General features: G+C 39.0%; 1 protein-coding gene across 2 annotated transcripts; it reads right to left on the bottom strand.

Annotated features, from left to right (window-relative positions):
- Nucleotides 1-7,839: 7,839 nt before the first annotated feature.
- Nucleotides 7,840-12,195, bottom strand: LOC145564034 (uncharacterized). 2 transcript variants are annotated; one of them, XM_081624396.1, is made up of 6 exons: nt 11,581-12,194; nt 11,474-11,491; nt 11,368-11,425; nt 9,303-9,599; nt 9,012-9,128; nt 7,840-8,389 (listed from the first exon to the last, which is right to left on the bottom strand). In XM_081624396.1, exons 1-6 carry the CDS (start codon nt 11,817-11,819, stop codon nt 7,928-7,930), a joined length of 1,191 nt encoding a protein of 396 aa, XP_081480522.1. In that variant the 5' UTR covers nt 11,820-12,194; the 3' UTR covers nt 7,840-7,927. The 2 variants fall into 2 exon arrangements, with proteins under 2 accessions (XP_081480522.1, XP_081480521.1); XM_081624395.1 differs by having other exon boundaries at nt 11,368-11,491; nt 11,581-12,195.
- Between the last annotated feature and the right edge of the window lie 1,799 nt (nt 12,196-13,994).

Raw genomic sequence — 13,994 nt, 5'->3', positions numbered from 1 at the left:
ATTGTTGATTGCCGATTCTTAAAAACGGAGGTTCAGGACCCTAATTATAAGAAAACAATCCGAAAATAGGTAGAATTTGATAAGAAATAAAACTCCACGCTGTCGCTGCAAAACCGACCTTGTCGCTTGGCGACACGCTCTGTCGCGTGGCGACAATCCTGTCGTTTGGCGACAAGCACTGTTGCGTGGCGACAGGCCTGTCGTTTGGCGACAGCCTGGATTCCTACGCGCTTTCAAACAAGGAGTCCACTTATCAATCAAAATCAATTTGTAAAGTCCGTATGAAAACTGAAATCGTATTTTTCATAAAATAATATTTTATTCCAAATAAAACTTATCAAAATCTAATTATTAATTCTAATTTTTATTAGGATTAAAGAGAACCTTCTAGAGAATTCTAGAAGACTATAATTCATTCTAATAACTTTAGGAATAATAATTAACATTGGGCCCTCCCCTAGATCATTGGGCCGCATGGAAAGATTAAACCGGGCCTAGTTTAGTATTTTGGCCATAACTTCCTCATTATTCATCGGAATTGGGCTTATAATATATCGTTGGAAAGCTCTTTGCAAGCCCCATCCAACTACACTATTATTTGACCCTTGTCATGGACCAAATTAAACTAGATTTGCTGTTTTCATAAAAGAGAGTTGTTTTCGAAAACAGAAAGAAAGAATTTTAATAAAAACCAACCACAACACTAGACCTTTCATACTTTCACCTCATTCGATTATCATTCGACGCAAAACATATTCATCACTGGGTTTGGTTTTGGGGAGACACATTTGGGTGTCTACAGGGAGTATTAGAGTTGGTTTGGTTATATTTGTCAATATTGTATTTATGTTAAGTTTATCTTGTTAGGAGTTTTAGGCAAGCTAGGTTATCTATTATATATTGTGTGTGTATATATATATATATATGTGTGTGTGTGTGTGTGTGTGTGTCTGTGTGTGTCTGTGTGTGTGTGTGTTTTGTATCAATGCAAAGGTCAAGCCGTTTTCTCAGGTTTCCTTGAGTTTAACATATGGTTATTTTCATGGCAGCCTATTTTCATTTGTGTTATGTCGAATCTTAGCTCATGCACCAAGTGGTTAATGTACTGCATTAAAGACAAGGATGGAAATGTAAAATAAGAAAATTGGAAGAAATAGACAAATAGTAGGTTTGGGAATTTTCAAAGTCACGTGCAATATACATGAGAGCGAGCGTCAAAGAATTGGGGCCGCCAATGCTAGAAACCTAGCAACAAACATTTATATAGTTCAAATTAAGATAAAATATTTAAATCTAAAAGTATACGCTCTCTAGAGAGAGAAAGTTTTAGAGTGAGAATATCCTCACACATTCCGTCTTTTACCTTGGCTAATCCTGTTCTATTTTCGTTTCTAACTCCTCTCCTTTATTTCATCTTACTGTTCTTAGTCTTTCTCATAGTTTTAACTTTTCTTTATTTCCTTCCCTAGGTTTCTTCGTCCTAGTTACTGTTCAAAGTTTAGTGTTTCTTCAAAAAAAAAAGAGCAAAGAACGCACGAAGACAAAATTTCTCAAGCTTTATACTCTTAATCTTCACTTTTTAGTCTTTACTACAGCTCGTACTTGTTAGTTTTTTTTAAGATGCCTCATTATATTCCCACAACTTTCGTCTATCCTCATATTATTGGGGAGGATTTCATTCCTCCACCTCTCTTAGAAGATGAAATAGACTTGGATTGGAATTGCTGTGTCATTGGACGTTGTTGGGACGATAGAGATGATTGGACTTCTATTATGATTCAGCGTCTTGTCTCGAGGTTTTGGCACTTAAGAGCTCCGGTTCGAGTCTATCCTTATGGTAAGGATTATATTTTCTGTTGTGGTACTCAGGAAGACGCTGCAGAGCTTGACTCTAGGGGTTGGGTGCACTTTCGTGGAGGTATGTTTGTCCTTCAGAGACTCCGGGCTCACTCGGTTCCTCTTAATCTTAATTTGCATCTCGTGGATTTATGGGTTCAAGTGATCGGACTTCCAGTTCGTTATTCAACTCCGGCGGTGGCTTCCACTGTTTTATCTCATGTCGGTGAAGTATCTATGGTGGATGACACTCTTGGTCAATTTCCTATTCCGAATCCTCGTGTTAAAATTCTTGTTGACTTATCGTTACCCTTGATTCCTGGCTGTTATTTTCCAACTATTAATAATCAAGTCACGTGGGTGCGATTTAAATATGAGGGTATATTTAGATTCTGCAAAAAGTGTGGTTTTGTCGGGCATGGGAAAGAATTTTGTGTGTCGGGACAGTCCTCGATCAACTATCATCTAGAAGCCCGCTTCCGTCAGCTCCACGACAGCGGTGTTCGTGTGCTATATGGTCCTACTGATTCTAATTTATATTCTAATGCGGTTCGTGGAATTCGCCCAAATCCTTCGAATTGGACCATAGTTCTTTATTTTAATAACTATGATCCAGAGGATCCGATGGAGAATTCGGCTGATTCTCATCCTTCGGACTATGATAGTGGAGGTTTGGGACTTCCGTTAGCTTCGGATGATACTCGCTCGGGTTCTACCTTACAAGATCATGCAATGGATGACTCTTTTCCAGGTTTATCTCCACCGTCGGCTCCTGGTGTTTATCGCAACCGTGATCATGAAGTTCGCCGTCAATGTTTAGGCGGTAATCGCTTTCTCCGTGAACAGCTGGAGACTCATGACCAGGTTCATGCAAGCCCTCCACGTTTCTCGCATGAGTCTGATGAAAGATCTTGCTGGCAGCACGGGGCTAATTGGAGATCAGGTTCTACAGATGGCAATCCATCTTTATCATACTCACGTGATAATTGGAGGCGATTTTTGGATTACTCTGATCTTCATGGTTTATCTCTTTCTTCATCTATGGGCTCTGACCCACTTTCTCCATCACAATACCATGTGGGCCGCATTTCAGATTGAGCCTTGAGTTCTCGTATCATTTCTTCTGAAATCAGTTCACCTGTGCACAATGGGCATGAGTGGAATCGGACTGATTTAAATTCGAATATGGGCTGGCCCAATTTCAATGAAGACCCATATTTTCGGAGGTATCATTTTATTCCGGATTCGGATCAAGTCGTACCCGACCCTGCTCCATCTATTCCGATTTTCTCTCCTCCACCAATGGGGTCGTCTGGCCCAGCTTTCGAAGACCCGTTTGGGGCGGGTCCGAGCAACTGGAACGGCGAGCCTGCAGCAGCGTCGCCATCTCCAACCTTGTCCTCGTCTTTTCCGGTTGACAGTTCTGAATTTTCCGGCTATGTCGCTGATTCCTCTTCCGGAGCATTTGAATTTCCTTCGGCTTCGGACTCTCAGCACCATTTGCCTGCAGTTTATGCCCCAAGTGAATCGGATTCGATGGGCCCTAATCTTGATAATGGGTCGTCGGATTCTGCTGTCCCTATGGAGTGCTCGCCTCCTTATTCGCCACCCTCATTGGAAGTTGCGGTGTCTTCTCCGCCCAAAGCTCATTCACCTCACTCCTGTTCTCCTTTGCGCAAAATGGGGAGCAAATTAAGGACTTATTCTAGCTTGAAGCTTCGCAAGAGTGGTGAAAAAATGTGGGAATGGGTCAAACAGAGAGGTCCTCGAAAGAGACAGGGGGGGCGATCTCTCCTTCAGCTCCTCCTTGGCCATCTGACTTGCAGCAAGATTCTCATGAATCTTCTTGTCTTCCGTGCTTCACTCCGTATAAAAAACGCAAGGCTATAGTTGATTCTTCTTCTCATGTTTCCTCTGACGGTTTGGTGACTTCCCGGGAAAAGTCACCTAATTCGGGATGAAGATAGCTCTTTGGAATTGTAGGGGTTTAGGACAAGCGGACTCCCCTAAAATTCCTTATGTTAGTACATTAGTCCGCTCTCAAGGTTTAGATATGGTTTGTCTTTTAGAGACGATGTCCTCTGTAGATAACATAGCTCGTAGGTTAGCATCTTTGTCCTTTTTGGGTTGTTGTGGCATTGATGCCGTAGGCCTTAGTGGTGGTATGTTTGTTTGTTGGTTTTCTCCTATGGGTGTCACTCCTGTTTATAGTTCTCAGAATGTAAATCTTTGTAAATTGGTGCATGGTGATGAAATAAAGTTTGTCATGTTTGTGTATGGCTCGCCTCATATTACTAATCGTTTGGAGATTTGGTACTTGATTAGAAATTTATTAGAGTCAATTTCAAATGTAGTAATCATTGGTGATTTTAACCAAGTAGAGTATAGCTCAGATAAAATAGGAGGAAATTTTTCTATTCCAGGGTAATTGAATTTTATGAATTGGCGCGTAGGATTGGATCTACTTGATGTTCCTTTTTCTGGACCACATTTTACTTGGACAAATAATAGACTAGATACCGATCCTATTTTGGAGCACCTTGATCGAGCTTACGCATCTTCTACTTGGTTTTCTAATTACCCAGATACTAGGCTTGTCCATCAACCTATTCTTTTTTCTGATCATGCTGCTATCATCCTTTCTGATGTAGTTTCTGTAGATTCTGTTAAGCGTCCTTATAAGGTTGAAAATTGGTGTCTTTCTGCTCAGGCAGTTCATGACATCATTGTTTCTATTTTCTCTTCTTTCCTCCCTAGATCTCCTATGTTTGTTCTCTCCCGGAAGTTATCTCTTTCTCGGGATCGACTTCTTTCTTGGTGTATTTCCCATAAAAAGATGTGGGGTATCAATTGGAAACAGTTGGTCTGTGATGTTGAGCAAGCCGCTCAATCTCTTTGTTCTAGAATGGACCGATGTTTATTCATTTCCACTAAGAATGAAAGGATAGCTGAAGCACAGACAGCTTATTCCTTTTGGCAACAACGAGCTAAGGTTAAATGGGATGCTTTGGGAGATTCGCACTCTCGTCTGTTGTTCTCCTCTGTTCAATCAAGGAAGCGCAAAAATAAAATTCTTGGTCTTCGGGATTCAGCTGATTGCTGGCAACGTGATTCTGATTCCATTGCCAAAATAATTCAGGAATTTTATTTGGGTTTATACTCCGCGTCTCCTGATGCTTCAAGTTTCAGTTCTGATTGGTGGGAAAGTCTACAACTGCCTTGTCTTTCTCCCTCTCAACGACAATTTCTTATGGCACCTTTTTCTGTAGAAGAAATTCGTCTTGCTATCTTCAGTATTGATGATAACAAGTCGCCTGGTCCTGATGGATTCCCCTCTGCTTTTTTCAAAACCCTGTGGTCTTCTGTTGGGCCTTCAGTGGTGACTGCGGTTCAACATTTTTTTGCTCGTGGTTATATGTTGAAGGATTGGAATCGCACCTTTTTAACTCTGCTCCGAAAGGTGGATAATCCGGAATTCATCTCCCAGTTCCGGCCAATTGGTCTTTGTAATGTCATCTACAAGTGCGTCGCAAAGTGCCTGACTGGTCGGTTACGACAAGTTCTGCCTAGTTTGGTGGCGGATTATCAGAATGCTTTTGTTCCTGGGAGGCTTTTATCAGATAATGCATTAATTGCACATGAAGTTCCGTCTTACATGAATAGGTCTAAGGCAAAGAAGAATTTCCATGCGGCGATTAAGCTGGATATGAATAAGGCTTACGACAGGGTTAGGTGGGCCTTTCTCTATCGGCTTCTTCAGGCTTATGGATTTCCTCCATACTGGATTCATATTATTAGCCAATGTGTTTCTACTGTCTCTTATCAAGTTTTGGTCAATGGGAGTCCTCTTCCAGCGTTTCAGCCTAAGTGTGGTCTACGCCAAGGCGATCCATTGTCTTCCTATCTGTTTGTTCTCTATATGGAGATCTTCTCGGCCATGCTTCGGAAAGCCGAGAGGGAATCCCTTATTAAAGGCATTTGTATTTCTCGTGGAGCTCCTCCGATCTCTAATTTATTCTTTGCTGATGATTCTCTGTTATTCTTACAAGTTACTCCTGAGGCCTGCACAAATCTTACTGCTCTTTTGTCGGAGTTTTGTTCTTTGTCAGGCCAGGCAATTAATATTCAGAAATCTTTTGTCAAGTTTAGTCCTAACATCCCTTCGGACTATAAGGATTTTCTGGCCAAAAGTCTTCAGCTGCAATGTAAGTCTACTATGGGTTCATATTTGGGTCTTCCGGTGGAGTTTGGACGAAGCAAGGTTGCAGATTTTAGCTTTCTGGTTGATAAAGTTGTTCAACGTCTTTCGACTTTTGCTTCTCTTGGTCTTTCTTCGGCAGCGAAATTGGTCATCATCAACTCAGTCATGGTAGCCTCTTTTAATCACATTTTATCTGTCTTTAAAGTTCCTCCTTCGATTTGTTCCAAGGTGGATAATCTTTTGGCCCGTTTCTGGTGGAAGACTGATTGTCATTCTAAGGGTCTGGCTTTGCGCTCAAAGTCTCTTTTACATATACCTAAAGGTATGGGAGGTCTGGGTATTCGTCGACTCGAAGCTTTTAATTCTGCTTTGCTGGCTCGCCAATGTTGGCGGATTAATCAGCATCCACAGTTGCTTCTGTCCAGGGTTTTGTTAGCTAAATACTCGTCTACTCGTTACTCGCAGTTTCGCAGGCCTCCGGGTTCTTCGTGGGGTAGCAAAGGGTTATTGCATGGGATGTCAGTCTTATCTCAGGGTATCGCATGGAAGGTTGGTTCGGGATCTCAAGTTAGTATCCTTCGTGATTCATGGATGCCTGGAGATCCGATTTTTTTTCGTCAAAATTGTGAGGCACCTCTTCCGTCTCATGTTTCTTCTATCATTAATCCGCGTTCTTACGCGTGGGACTCTTCTTTGGTCCACCAGCTGTTTGACTCGGCAACAGCTTGTCGTATTCTTGCTTTGGATCGGCCAAGCAAGCCTATGGATGACTTCGTTTACTGGAAGTTTTCTAAATATGGGACTTTTTCTACAAAATCAGCATATGCCATGATGTTGGATCATCTCAACTATTCTAGTGGTACTTCATTAGTTCATCCCTCGTGGTGGAAGCGGTGCTGGGGTTTACCCCTTTTGCCTAAATTGCTTTGTTTTGGCTGGAAGCTCATCTATGATGCTCTACCTATTGGAAGTATTTTGCAACGTCATGGCATCCCAGCCACGTCTACCTGTCTCTTTTGTCATGAGGATTATGAGACTACAGGTCACCTTTTTCGAGATTCACTACAAGAAAAAGGGTAATTAGCGACGGCCAAAGCAGTCGCAAATCCGTCGCAAAAATGGATTTGCGACGGATTTGCAACTACTTTGGTTCGTTGCCAAAGACCTCGTCGCAAATCCATTTTTGCGACTAATATTTGGACAGTCGCAAATTTAGCGACGGATTTGCAACGCCTTTGCAACTACCATTTAGCGACTAACTTTCAAATTTTAGCAACTAAATTATTATCCGTCGTAAAATATTTGCGACGGATTAGCAACTACTTAGACCAATGTTTTAACACTACTTTTGCGACGGATTAGCGACTATAAGACTAAAATTTTGCGACTACGAGACTAAACTTTTGCGACTACGGAGACTAGTTTAATTGCGACGGATTTGCGACTATTGAGACTAATGTTTTTTGCGACGGATTAGCAACTACATACGAGACCAAATTTTTGCGACTACAAAACTAATTATTTGTGACAGATTAGCGACTACTGAGACTAATGATTTTGCAACTAACCAATTAGTCTCTAAACCAAATTTGCAGTCGCTAAATATTTGCGACTAACTATCAATATTTGAGACCATAATTAAGCGACAACCAATATTAATCACAAAGCAAAAAAGGTACCCACGCATAAATTCAAATAACCAAAATGTTAATTTTATTCAAATATCCAAAATATTAATCAATTTTGTATCAATGTATTAAAAAACAATATTTAACTTATAAGACTAATTGTTCCAAAAGTCACCTCCCATATAAAAAAAAGCTACTTCAAACAAGAATTAATGACAATGTAAAAGACCAGTTCATAAAATTACCACCAAGAAAATAAAAATCACTTAGTTGTATCACGAGAGCGGGTGACTGCAGGCGTAGGAGGCTTATAAGGACGGTAAACTTGTTTTACAAGTGATGCCATTTCCTGCAATGATTTTTGCATAGCTAATTTTTCCTTCTTCCATGTAGCTTTTTCGATCTCATGATTTTCGACGAATTCCTTAGCACATTTTAAGCTCTCTGCCGCTATTTTTTGGCTTTCTTCTACCTTGTTATGGTTTTCTTCCGCCATCTTCTTTAGTTCTTCAACTTGAGAACTTAATTGAGAAATCATGGAAGGAGTGGAAGATGATGCAGTAGATTGAGAAGTAGGATCACTCTTGTAATACATTTGTGAAGCACTCCCTAAACCGTAGACTTTTCCTTTCTTTTTCCTACCTACAACCTCCAAGTAGACTTTGTCGGGGTTTATCTCAATTCCTTTGTTCTTATATTCCTCAAGTTTTTCCATATATTCTCCCTGCATTAAGATATGTATTAGTAACTATGATCTCAAATGTTAAAACTTAAATAAACTAAATACATTTAAAAAAAAACAACTATAATAAAAATACAAGCAATGACTCGGGACGTCGTCCGGGATAAAACCTTGTTTGGACTTCTAAAACACAATTTAATTTAATTGCTTTAGAGCAGCTAATAGAGTATTACCCATCAAGGATGCAAGAACATGAATACAAGTACACTCAGAGTTACCTCTTAATAGATGTTCCAGACTACAAAGGTACAACTATTGGGAACAGAGGATCATGGGTATTTTTATTATAGTTGTTTTTTTTTAATAAAAAAGGTAACACTTATAGCAAAATAATTTATGTAAGGAGTTATTAGTAAAAATTTCGGCAGAGTCTCCTTTGTAAATTGAAGAATCCCCTCCTATAGGGTATGGCTTCAAAATAAACCTTTCTCAATTCACATTGTGCCATACCACATTAATCATATGATTAATGCCGGCAAATCATTCTCATCCTCCAACTCAATCACACAAACAAATAAACAATCTATAATATCTCCAAACATTAAGTACCACACATTTTTTTTTTTTTTTGTAATCTTAGCAAAATATAGAAGTATACTCATACCATGACTTTTTGAGACTTGTCACCCATCAATTCAACTTCATCATTGCCCACACAAACAGAATGAGTGCTCTCATAAACTTCAGCAGCAGTTGGTAAAATTCCATCCTTTTTCTTTGCCTTGTATTAGAAGAAGTTGTTAGCACAAAAAAAATACAACAAAAAATTGGGGACATAGACTACAGAGCAATTGTAATAAAGACTAGTTATTGTTATCTCTTAGTGGCTAAAAATTTTCTACTTGCTTCAATCTTATATAAAATCACAAGTTAGCTGTTAAAATCATACACTTACCATTTTTTTAACCACTTGAGGAGTAGATACGCTACCTTGGCGATGGCCAGGGTCAAACTTCTCTAATGTTTGGCCAGATAACCGATTATCTCTTGCTTGGTTAGAACGTTTCAGAAAATCAGGATGCTTACGCTTATTTATGAATTCAGCTCGAACATTGTCAGTCATGAAACTAACTTCCTTATGGAGAGGCATTTTGTAAACTTGGTTCAATGTGCCCCTAAGTCGGTCCCCAGCTTTTTTGTCAAATTCTCTCCTAGCCTTAGCATCGAACTCAGTTCTCCAAGTATATGTACGCTGCACATAATTAACATGTAAAACTATGAAAGCTACTCTTTAGTCTTGCAAAAATATTAGCAATACGATCATACATTTACACTGCAGTCATTAGGTCTCTTGTGTGATAAGAAAATTCTGATAAACAGTATTATAAGTGAATTTCAGTATAACATGGGGTTTTAATGTGAGCAACAAGGAAATTACAGCAAATATTAGCTCACGATGGTTCCATTGGTGTCAGGAAAGCTTATCCAATGCAACTAATTAACGAAACCCTGAAGCTATAGCAGATTAATATTAGTATGAAAATGAAAATTTGAAGCGTTTGCTTGCATGACAATTAGTTTGAAACAAAAGCCAGAAGAAAGTAACTAGGAAAAGGTTTCTCTTTGGCTAAAACATATTTTGTTGAGTTACCCACTACTCGATCTATTCTTTCTCACCTGTTTTCACAATTTATCATAAACTTAGAATAGGAAGACGAATGAGCCATCCTAGATCATTCACTATGACTCCAAACTGAACTACAACCAAGAAGCAAAATATTCTTCAGAATTTTATGTCAAATTCACAACACTGCACTCATAAATAGCTAGAAAAACTAGAGTACGTAATGCTTCTTATTCACTGCAAATAAATAAGTAACCTAATCAAGACATAAAATTGAAGCATTCTCCTCACATAACAGATTAAATCAGCAACAACCCATATTACATTCAGAGCAAAACAATGAACACTTCTTATACAGTCAGAAAATCCAAAACACTTCTAGTGTATAGGCAACCCCCGCTTGCCCTACAGCAATTTCAGAAAATCAAGCGAACCCTAGAACACAACCACCAGAGTTTTCAAACAGCTAGCAATGATGCAGCAAATAGGAGCAAGAAAGACAGATTTTCAGCAAGATCCTACAACGAAATTCGAAAGAGCGTGCCCTACCATAAAATTTAGAGGTTACACATTTGGATTGTGTCATGGATTGGGTCGAGCCTACCCAACAGCCCATAAGGGTATATGAGAGAAGGCGCAAAATCAAGGCACGAGATCAGTAGCAGCAGCAGGGTACTCCAGAACAGGACAAAACAAATTAATACTCCACTATAGAATGTGGTGAAAGGACTGCTGCAGTGAAGGCCTCCTTTGTGGCAGAACAGGACAAAGTTTTTTAATGCTAGGGTTGGTTTGTTTGGATTAGGAGCTTGGTATATATAGTGATAGTAATGAAACAGTAGAGGCATGTTGAGAGAAGTATTGTAGTAAGTAGAATTTCAGTAGTAGTATAGTAGTGCCTTTTTGTAGCCGTTAACATTCAATTAAATCAAGTTCCAAGCTTTCCTCTAAACAAGACTCTATTTTTATTACTATTACATTGATGTTACAATATTTGAGAGTAGCTAGTACATTGCAGATTGGTACTTAAAATTTCTTAAAACAAACCTGGCATGGCTGTTGGAATACGCGAATGTTGTCTCTGGTGGGGTTAGAAGTGCTGCTGCTGTGGGTTGTGGCTGTTGGAGGTGCCTTGCTGCTGGCACTGTGCGCATCAACGCTGATGTAGCGGTGTTGGAAGAGTGGGGTGTGAGCTTGGGGGCTGTGATTAGCGACTCTGATGGCAGCATTATGGCTGTGATAGTTCGTCATGTGAGTGCTCAGGTCCGTGTGGCTATTGCAGAGGCTTTCGCAGCACGAATGGGGGTGGTTTTGGCTACTGAGTTAGGCTGTCAGAGGGTGTAATATAACTAACACTATAAAAATATCTAAGATGACAACTAAATTCTAAACATACCTTAAACTCAGTGAACCAACGATCCCTAACCATAAGTGGCACCTCAGTAAAATTCATGTATGGGTGGTTGTAGTGTGCCTTCCAAGATTTTGTGACATTTCCACTAACGGTATGGTCATCAAACCTGATGCAAGAAAGATTAAGCACAAGCATAAATAATGATAATAAGCTACTAAGATAAAAAAATATAATACATAGATAAATATAACTGACCATAGCCCATCTGGTGAGAGCTCAATCTTTCCTTGTTCCACTCCATTCAAATTTTGTGGTGCCACATCATTCTCAACAGCAACATCAGCATTAGAATTTACTTGTACTTGTTCATTAGAAGGTGGTGGTGTCGATCGTGTGACCACAGGATTTTCTTGATCAACCGATTGATTATTGGCTCGGACACCGCCTTGATTACCTCCCCGGCTAAATTTTGAATTTTTCATGAAGGATTTCATTTCCAAAGAACTAGAAAGATCAAAAGCACAATAATTAATTTATACATAATAACCCATAATAAAAAAAAAATTATAAAAGTAAGCTCACAAATATGATCAACAAATTTTAAAACATTTATCACATATCAAACAAATAAGATAAACACATTGTCTATCAAACAAATAAGCCCATAACAAAGAAAACACATTGAAAACTACAAGCTTAGAAATTATTCTTCATCCACATCATCATCATCATCATCCTCGTCATCGCTGTCAGTATATCCTAACTCTCCATCAACCTCTTCTTCAGATTCAGATTCAGTATCATCCCATTCATCTTCTTCATGTTGTTCTTCCTCTTCACCACCTGAGCCGTCCTCCTCCATTTCATCCATATCCTCGTACATAACACCATCATCATCATCCGACGAACAAAGGGTTGGGGTCTCAGCAATGTCTACTTGGAAAATTGACTCATCGATTGGGGCATCCACACTTGACCTAGCTTTAGTCTTAAAAACAGCCCACCATTGACTCTTATCTTTCTTTAAGCTTGGATAAGAGGAAAAATACACTTGATAAACCTGATGTGCTAGAACAAAAGGATCATATGCAGGGTATTTCTTAGAGTGGTTTACATCAACTAATCTATACTGCTCATGAATATTCATGCCATTCACTGAATCCATCTAATTACATTTAAAACGGTTTTGAAGACATTTACGGTCCCCAAGTAGACCAACTCAATGACTTCTTCTAAAATGCCGAAGTAATCAATTTCCTCCTCACTTATTACACCCACACCATAATTCATAGTTGCCTTGTGCTTTCCATAATCAAAAGTGTGAAACTTAAAGCCATTGATGTCAAATTGCCTCCATGTTTTGACTTGTCTAGACGGACCCATGGCAAGTGCTCGAATCACTTCATAAGTCTCATTAGATTCGATAACCTAATTTCAATTCAAGCCATTAATTAATAAAATATATAACCTTAGTCATATTTAGCGAATGATATATCGAAACTTGATTGTAAAAACTTACAAAATCCCGAAACCATTTGGAAAATTCATGTGAAAACTTGCTCCAAATATCATGTAGGTCAATACCAGGATATTTTTGCATCATCGACTCTTCAAACTTCCTATAAACCTTAAAACGTTAATTATCTAGCAAATTGCATAAAATAACTACCAATTATAGAAATTTGTACCTTTCATATCCTCCTAACACCCCACAATTGGAAAGAACATAGTGGTGTGCATGCTTGACTTCTTTCGAATCTAAAAACCTTGTTTGGACACCTTTGCCACGACCTTTGCTAAATTGGAATAATTCTGGTATAGTTGAATCTAAATCATCATCATCAACAACATTGCGTCCTAGATCTCTAGATTTCGTATCAACATGAGGTTGAAAGTAATAAGAACAAAAGTTAGAAATCTCTTCTGCAAGATAAGCCTTGCAAATCGAGCCTTCCACTCGTGCCTTATTACCAATTTTCTTCTTCAGATGATTAAGAAATCTACAAAATAAGTTAAATTGACTCATTCACATGTAAAATTATAAATCATATAGCAGAAACTTGAAAACAATGGAGTGGATTAGGAAAATGTATATTACCTCTCAAATGGATACATCCATCTGTATTGCACAGGACCACCCACTTTTACTTCATGTGGCAAATGAACGGGTAAATGCTCCATTGAATTGAAAAATGCAGGCGGGAATATTTTCTCCAACTTGCATAAGATTTCTGGAATGTTTTTTTCTAAACGAGTCACATCATCAACTTTAATAGTGTAAGAGCATAGATCGCGAAAAAATTGGCTGATTTCAGTGACTGCTTTCCAAACATTATCAGGAAGAAGTTCTCTCATTGCAACGGGCAACAACCTTTCCATGAACACATGACAATCATGGCTTTTCATTCCATGTATCTTACAGGCTTGCAAATCCACACATCTACCAAAATCAGAAGCATATCCATCTGGAAACTTAAGATCTTTTATCCATTCACACAACACTCTACGTTGTGCTTTATCAAGAGTGTATGGTGCTTTTGGGAAGATCAAGCTCCCATCATCAGATTCAATAGGCTCTAAGCTACTCCGCTTACAATATCGCTGAACATCTAGGCGAGCCTTATCTGTATCAACTGCGGTATCTTTCACATTCATTATTGTGTGGATGA

This window comes from Chenopodium album, chromosome 10, assembly GCF_948465745.1.
Source record: "Chenopodium album chromosome 10, dcCheAlbu1.1, whole genome shotgun sequence".
Classification (NCBI taxonomy): domain Eukaryota; kingdom Viridiplantae; phylum Streptophyta; class Magnoliopsida; order Caryophyllales; family Amaranthaceae; genus Chenopodium; species Chenopodium album.
Note: the sequence above shows the minus strand (reverse complement) of the source record. Positions and strands in the feature narration are given on the sequence as shown.